This window comes from Brassica oleracea, chromosome C1, assembly GCF_000695525.1.
Source record: "Brassica oleracea var. oleracea cultivar TO1000 chromosome C1, BOL, whole genome shotgun sequence".
Lineage (NCBI taxonomy): Eukaryota > Viridiplantae > Streptophyta > Magnoliopsida > Brassicales > Brassicaceae > Brassica > Brassica oleracea.
In genome coordinates this window covers 7,880,038-7,889,257 of record NC_027748.1, presented here as the reverse complement: position 1 = coordinate 7,889,257, position 9,220 = coordinate 7,880,038, and the positions used below count along the sequence as shown (strand labels likewise).

At 31.8% G+C, this 9,220-nt stretch overlaps 1 protein-coding gene across 1 annotated transcript; it reads right to left on the bottom strand.

Annotated features, from left to right (window-relative positions):
* Positions 1-1,711: 1,711 nt before the first annotated feature.
* Positions 1,712-3,147, bottom strand: LOC106296213 (fe(2+) transport protein 1-like). Its single transcript, XM_013732297.1, has 3 exons — positions 2,523-3,147; positions 2,278-2,427; positions 1,712-2,189 (listed from the first exon to the last, which is right to left on the bottom strand). The coding sequence occupies exons 1-3, from the start codon at positions 3,102-3,104 to the stop codon at positions 1,884-1,886; spliced, it is 1,038 nt and encodes a 345-aa protein (XP_013587751.1). The 5' UTR covers positions 3,105-3,147; the 3' UTR covers positions 1,712-1,883.
* Positions 3,148-9,220: the final 6,073 nt, after the last annotated feature.

The window sequence follows — 9,220 nt, the reverse complement described above, 5'->3', positions numbered from 1 at the left end:
TGAAGTCCAAAAGTTTATATTGAAGTTAACTCGATATCTTAGCTCGTATATGATCCAATATGGGCTGGTTATCCAAGGGCTGTGGCTTATGAGGTGCGACGTGTGAAAATGGGTTTTCAAAGTGGACACCAATAGACTAAAAAAAATCCAGGTAAGGAAAACTAACTTCCTTTTCAAGTATTACGTAGTAATGGGTGCTGTTGAGAGAGCCTAACTCTTTATTTTGTCATTTTGTAATACATTTCTAGATATTACCGCTTAATTGGATATCTTGATCACCATCATTTGGTTACTTAGTACTTACTAAAATGCGTAGATATTTAAAAATACCAAAACAAATAAATTGTATTGATTCAAGTCACCCGGTAGAAATGTGAATATCACCAAAGGAAACGCTTCAGATAAGAAAAGTAAATTTTCAGAACTGAAACAGTATGGTATGCATGTTGTTAACAATGAACATGTGTACGGTGTACCGGCCTACTTATATATGCCGGTCCAACATTTTTGGATGACCTAAGCTTAATTGTTTTTAAAAGGTTTTCATATTATCTGGTTTTAAAGTACATAGATACATGATAAGAAAAATGTGAGAAAATAAAAGAAGCAAAGAAAAATAAATAAAACAAAGCCACAACCCTAGGGCCGGCCCTGAGATTTCGGAGGCCTTAGGCGATATTCGTAAAGATTTCATTGTAAAAAAAAATTTAAGAAAATTTGGGGGCCTTTTTAAAAAATTTGGGGGACTATATTTATGTAGTTTTTTTCAAAAAATTTGGGGGCTCTAAGCGAATGTTCCATCCGGCTTTGCCCAGGACCGGCCCTGAACCCTACTCATCTAAACTGGGTAGGTTTTTAAACCAGAAATAGATTTATCTAATATCAACAATATATTTTTATGTTTATCTAATATCATATATATAATATAAAGTACATTAAAACTTTATAAACTTCATTAATGATTGGCAAACAAAATTTTATCAAGTTAACTTCAAAACGATATTAGTCAAAATTATCATAAACATTTCATTGTAGTCAGTTATAATTTTTGTAAAATAATTTGCTAATACAAATTTCACATTTTAAAAACAACTTTTACATAAAAATAACTGATGGCAATTTAAACAACTTCTCATATATTATTACTAAAAGTTCTATAATCAAAGTTGAAAATTCTTATAAAGAATTATAACTTATATTTACATATAAAATACTAACAAAATTCTTAGTATAAATAACTAAATAAAAGACGCCCTCTAAAATTTTATGCTCTAAACGGTGCCTTGAGTGGCTTGCCCTCTGGATCGGACCGGCCATGTATATAGACTATTTTGTCACCACTAATGTTCCAATGATTTGCATTCAGCTTGGCGAATTTAGATTACGTAACAAATAATTCTAGACGGGATATGGTAGCTCGTTTGGTAAGGGTCTTGGGGGCCAATTGTCATGCTCCCGGGTTCGACGCCAGGCGGAGGGGAACTGCCCATCCTATCATCAAATGCGGTACTGGGTGTTGGGCCTTGTCCTCAGCCCAGATAAAACCCTCCCGGGTGGAGTGGACCGCTGCCTAACCAGGCCCAGGGGAATGATCCACGTAAGTGGGAAACCTCTGGATTATCAACAAAAAAAAAAAAACAAATAATTCTATTTTCTATAATTTGCTTTTCTTGAAAAAGAGTTTTATTTGTTTAAATGAGATGCGAAAACATTATACAACAAGAACTACTTCCCCTAAACCGAAGGAAATACTCGGGGTCGTGGTACCAATCACAATTACATACATATGAAAAAACATTAAGATACCACGTAAGTATCTTGTAATCGTTCAACAACGAAATCCACACATGACTTCAGCTCCGCAGTACTATTCGGGCAATTAGTTAAGCCCATTTGGCGATGATCGACATGCCACCACACCCTAGAAGAGCCGCAATGAAACACTTGATCTGCATTTTGACGCTACCTTGAAGCTTTGGTCCCATGAACTCGGCCGCTAGAAGGTCTACAAGCGCCATGTAGATGAGCAATCCAGCGGAGCATGCATTGAGCAATCCTACAGTGATCAACGCACTAGGGCTATTTTCTCTGTAAATTGTTGAAAGAGCTATCCCTAAGGCTATTCCGAATGGCGTTGTTATAGCAAAAAAGAACGCCATAAGAAACTTATTCAAGTTCGTATACTCAGCCTGAAAACATCTCAAACATTAAAAGTTTATTACTTGCAATTTTAACGTTTTATAAAGAAAATAGTTTATTATATATAATTTTATATACCTGGAGAATGCAACCACCAAGACCCATGCCTTCGAACATTTGATGGAAGCAAAGGGCTGCAATGAGTCCTTTAATGGTGCAAGTGTCACTTGTTGCTCCTAGAGATAGTCCAATGACCACAGAGTGAACTATGATTCCAAGTTCCAAGACCTATATATTCATCAGATTTATATTCCGCTATATATCATTTAAAATGATACCGTCGATTAAAATTCGGTTTTAAATAAGTTCATATGTGTACTAACCATAGCAATGACTCGATATCTCAAGAGTTGTGCATCCGCAGAATCCCCATCTTTTGTTGGTAACGTAACATCATTTCCAGGGCCGTGACCATGCCCATGGGGTATGATCCCAACTGCGTTCTTTCTAGTATAGATGCTCGTAGCCATGGAATCAATGACTAAAGTGATTAGACCGGACAGCATAGCGAGAAACCCAGAGAATGGAAATTTGTGCCACGGGTTCTCTTTAAGACATTGTGATGATAACATCTCGAAAGAATCAGGCAAAACGTGCATAAAACCGGTTCCGAGGATAATCCCTGAGGCGAAACACTTAACTATAGTGAAAATGTTCCCATCAGGTTGAAGGAAGGGCACGTTCCGGCTAAAGAGAGGAGCTCCGACACCAATCATGCTTGCTACTAGTATTGCAGCAATTGCTATGATTTTGAGAGGCAAAGCTTTAGCCTTGTTGACGCACGGGTTCGCTGACTCGCTTGCGCAATCTTCAGGTGCCGTTGAAGTTGCTGGAGAGATTGTAAAAGAGACAAAGATTAGTACGAGGAACATTGTTTTCACGAGGACTGTCGGAATTGAAGCCATCTTTGTCTCTATTTGGAGTTTTGTGTGTTTGTATTGTTTTATGTTTATGCTTTGGATTGGACTTATGGAATGAGCCAAAATATATATATATATATATATATATATATATATATATATATATAGTAATCTGTGCCCGATGTTTGCATGCCACTTATTTTCACTGATGACAAAAATTAATTGCTATGTGTAGTGGGAAAACAAATGAACCAATATTCCAGAAAGGCAACCTTACCAAAAGAATTTGAGTTCTAATATTTTTTTCAAATACTTTTGCGAGTATATATTCTTATTTTTTTTATAATCCAGGCCAGTGTTCTAAAATACGCTATATGTTCTCTGTGCGGTGACTTAGCGTCTAACGTCTAGCCGTATACGCGGACGTCTAAACAGACTATATATATATAAATTATTAATGATTAATGATATATATTATTAATGATTGATATGAAATAAAATAATATTAATACTAAAAGAACAAAAGGTTTTCAATACTAAATTCTGAAAATCAAATAACCAACGTCTTTTTTTTCTAACGCTGATTTATCATATCTTACAATTATGATATGAGAAAGATTACATAAACAATTCGACAACCGACAATACTATCTGCCTTATGAAGACCTACGCCTAACTGTATCACCTGAGCCGTTCTATGAAGATCCACGCCTGACCAGATTTACTTGCACCATATTGAAGATCTCTTGTAAGCCTTTCTTCTGTAGTCTGCATAATTGTGTAATAAATCGCTATCTCCGGGACTTCAAACCTGAATTTCCTGTAATCTGTAATAAATTTCATAGTCCGGGATTTGAACCCCAGACCTGGGTGTAAAAGCCTTTAAACCTTAACCATTAGGTTACGGTGCTTCCACAATAATAACCAACGTCTAAGAAGATGATAATAATTCTAAATCTAAAATAAAGTAGAAACCATCCTCGTTCTCAAATCAAAAGAACAACTAAAATAAAAAAAATAAACCAAACTGAAAGTTTAGTCAACATATTCTTCTTCACCGTACATGTTTGGAATTTGGTCTTCATCTGATTCCAAATTAGTACCAGCAAAATCTTCCTCTTTGGCATCAGAAATAAAATCTTCATCATGCAGTTCTTTATTATCAGCCATATCATCATCATCTGCCGCTCCTTCTGTATCACCAGCTCCTACACCCATATAGCTGATTCATGCTCTCCATCATCACTTTCAACAAGCCATTCTTGAGCATAAGTAGCATCATCAGCCAGGAATATATCAATGTTCTTCTCCTTCCGTTTTTTCTTTTGTTCAACTTCATTTAATTACGTAACTTTACCTTTTTCAAGCAAAACAATTTAAACGCCTAGACGCCACCACCGTATATGCGGATTATTCGCCGTATTTACGCTCGTTTTTTAATAAACCGCATATTAAACCGTATACAATAATTTCTGTACGTTACATGGCCGCATAGTGTATACCGACCGTATAGGCCGCGTAAGCCGTATTTTTGAACACTGATCCAGGTGTATTCAAATTCAAGGGTCTGAATAATTTTTGGGAGCCGGTTCACCGGCAACAGGTAAATCCGGTTATTTTAAGTAAGAGTTAGATATCTACGTACATGGATAAACTCAGGACACTTAGCATTTTCCCGAATACGTTTTTGGAGCTTATTTATCTGTTCAAGACTATATCATATTTTACAAGATTTAAATAAACAGCTGGAGCTTTCGTTATTTTTATTAGATAATTAATAATTAAAATGTACACATTCATATATGAATTCTGACGCGATTTTTCAAATTAAGATTTAATAGTATATTTACATATATAGGCTTAGCAAGGTAACACATTCGTTTGTGGAAGCCCCCTTGATCCAGTGGTTTGACCATTGGTTCATTAATGCTTTTACATTAGGAGGTCTGGGTTTCGATTTCCGGAAAAAACGGAATTATGCAAATTACGGAGGAACATCTTATAAGAGATTTGCAGCATATCGCAAGGAGTACCGTCAAAGGTGGATCCGATAGGGCGGCTCAGGTGATACAGTCAGACGTGAATCTTCGTAAGACAAGTAGAATTGTCGGCTATAAAATCGTTTGTAATATTTCTCCGGATTCGTAATAGCATAATATATCCAGAGTAAAAAAAAGGTACCACGATTCGTTCTAATTTAGAAAAAAATGAATTATATATCTTAGTCACTGTAAATAACAAAATATATATTTTCATGGGAAAATAAGCATAATTTCTTTTCTTGTTGCCGTGTTCTTTTTTATTTTCAGTATAGCTTGATTTTTTGTATATCTAATTATATGAGGTTTTTTTTAATCAAATTTTACAATTATATGATGTTTAATTGTAAACAACTGTATAGAAGAAGTTTACAAAAAAAAAACTATGTATAGTTTACATACGTTCGGAAGATTATTCTTAAAACAAATAATACTCGCAACTATTCCGTTGCATTTAAACAAAAAAAGTTGGGTATATCAGCAGCTGATACTTCTTAACCTAAATAAACAATAAAAAAAATGAATCATATTTTGATGCAATTTAAATAGTTTGAGTTTTTAACAATATGCAACCCGAATCACATCCATTCAAAGCGGGGAATCCTGAAGTGAACTGCAATTTTCATGCGGTTTGTCAAGCGGTCGAAGTCAACCCCATGCATCTCTTTAGTCAATTCTCTCAGAAACGTCTACTTTCATCCTGTACTATTGGTTAAGGAAATACGTAATGCTAATAGTGACATGAACGGGTTTATACTTTATTGAATTGCGAAGAGCACAAAATTACACGTGACGAGCTTGTGCACCTGCATGGTTGCAATCTAGTCATACAAACATTTTTTTTTTGTTTTTGTTTAACCTGGGGGTATTTCGGACCTATGGAAGAGCCCAGACTAATTCCCAAAGGGAGGTGTAGCCAACGGATAGACCCTCTCTCCGAGTATGCAAATGGGCCCTAAAGCATGGACCCATATCCGTGTGGGGTGTCCAGAGACATCATGAGATAGTTCCCCCGGCAGAGTTCGAACTCATAACCTAGGTGCAGGAAGGAGTCTGTCCTTACCATTGGGCAATGATGTTCCGGACTAGTCATACAGACATATACTGATTTTTTTTGTAAATATTGCAAGTATCATTATCAATTTAACTTATTGATACCTTAGGCTCGTAGCATGATTTTTTTAAATATATCCCCTATATATTAAAAGAGAAACATTACAACATTTGAAGTAGCCATGTGTCATCACTACAATGAGCCTTAGAATCTTTAGAGAATTAGGTTGGTCCATTTAAATATATAATAAATTTTTTATTAAACTAACCATAAATTCATTATTAATGTTTTCATTTTTTCCTTAAATAAAAATTACGGAATTGCCTAATGTAGCTAAAGCATATATATGAAATTAATGATTATGAATAATAAATATTTAATAAAAATTAGTCTATTCTCTATCATATTTTTTAATTTTAAATTAATAAAATAAATTAAACAACTAAATTAACCATATAATAAAAAAATAGATTTTTCTGTATATGTTATATTTTGATTTTTTAAAAACAAATATAAATTATTAAAACTGTTAAAAGTCTCACCTTCAAATTTTTGTGATTCATGGTTTATTTTTTTTGTTATGATAAAATACAAATGATTACAAAATCATATAAGTAAGAAATTTCATTTAATAAATATTAAGTGTATAAGGTTTATATATATATATATATATATATATATATAATTAAACTATATACCATATAAAATATAAATATTTTAATTTCGAAATTTTCTTTGAAAACATATTTTTGGTAAAAGCTATTGAACAAATATTGACAACTTAATATTTAAATTTTAAACTTAGCCTTGAACTTTATAAAAATTTATGAATTACTAAAACTATTAATCACACAATGAAAATTTTGTTATCATTGATTTAAAATATTTGTTATAAAAATATACAAATGATTAAAAAAATCATATGAGTAGAAAACATCATTTAATATATATCAATACTAAATATACACACTATATGTTAACGTCATTTAAATTTAATTGTATACCATATAAAATAGAAAAAGTGATTGTTTGGATTAATGAAATTTATTTATGTGTTCACATCAATTTAATTATATATGTAATAATTAGTAACTTTTTAATTATTCAATATATATTTATTATTTTATAAATATGTAAAGGAACATATAATAAATAAAAATAGTATATATAATGTTCGTTCCGCGCAAGGCGCGGATCTTAACCTAGTGAATCATATATCTTCAAGGTTTTATTTTCTAACTATATATAGAACAACTTAAAATAGGACAAGTGGCAACCTACGTTTATAATGGGAGGAATGAATGTGCAATTTTGAAACAACAATTCTTATATATATATATATATGGTTTTTTAGTGATAAACCCTTTAATTATTTTGAATCGGGATAAAATCACTCAGTTAATACTTTAACGTTTTAAACTCTCGCTTATAAACCATTAACATGAACCACCTCCTGTCTATAGTTTCATCTATTTTAAATGAAATAGTTAAAAATGTAGTTGAAGGATTATATACTAAACCATGTAAAATAATTTATAAAAATTTGTAAGATTTGATAAAAGTTATAAATCATTAAATGGATAAAAATTTTAAGATTGTTTATAAAATCTTGTAAAATTGGTTATAGATTTTCATAAATAGATTTTTTTTAATATTTTTATAAGTGATTAATAAGGCTCTGTAAATGATTTTATATACCTATATATTCTCATATTTTAATCATTTATATGATCTTTTTAAAGACTTACAAGAGTTATAAATAAAGTATAATGCTTATAAAGACTTATAAGAGATTATAAATCGTTTATAAAAATTGATAAGCAGTATAGTAGGAATTGTGAAGGCTTATAAAATCTTTGATAAATTCTTGTTAATCCTTTGTAAAAGTTTGTTAAAATTGTGTCTAGGAATATATTCATTTTTTGGCCTCGCCAAATGTTGATTAATTTATAAGAATATATCTGAATTTTGATGATTGGTCGAAGACAATCTTTAATGGTTCACTTTATTTTTTTATCTAAAATAGAATAACTCTAAATAGAGTTTAGTTATACTCCAATGATACTCTATTTTAAATTAAAAATAGACCGATGAACAAAAATAAACAACTTACTCTATATATATAGTAAACCCATTTTTTATTCTATTATAGAGCGAAAACTATAATACCATACTATTAGAGCATTTTTGCTCTAAACTCTATTTTAGTGAGAAAAATAGAGTGGGTTAGAGATGCCCAAACTATAAATGATTTAATGATTTAACTCAAATTCAAATATATTATTTAGCCTTAGAATTGTTAACTCAAAATTATAATTAAATACATAATTTGATTATGTAATGTCAAAACGCTATAAATAACGTTGACATGAAAATAAACTCAAAATAAAAGATTTAACAAATTATGTGGTTTATAGTGAATTTATTTTTATGCAAGTCCAAGACGGCAACACAATCATTCGCAGAATATATCTCGTAATCGTCGATGCTAAAAACCGACTAATATCATCATTCTTCTTGAATTCTATTTTCGGTGGCTTGTCTTCTTTAATTTCTTTGAATAATTCTCTCGAAATTTTGATGTTTTCTTGTTTAAAATTATAGGGTTTTTGTGCCTAACATATCTGTAGGTCCATGCACTCGGATATTCAGAGCGGTTATGGCAGAAATAGTATTAAACAATATAGTTATTTACTTAAACCTGTATAATCAACACTGTCCATGCCGAGAATGTACCCAATTATTCAGGGCATGCCTTCTTACAAGTCAACGTCTATAAGATTTTTCAAAGAATAAATACACTAAATTGGAATTAGTATTGTTTAACTGTCGCTTTAGTTTCCACGTTTCCATGTAGTTGGACGGGCACGAAGCAGTACGTGCCAGACTCGACTTATACTCCACCGACGTGACAAAATTGCCCATATTTCGATTCGACAACTTTGATATAATAATGGAAATATTTTCCATATTGGGTAGTATTCTCATTTTTCATGTCTAAATTACAATTATGCCAATTTTTTATTTCCTTTTGTTAAATTGCGTAAAAATAATTCCCCCCCCCCCCC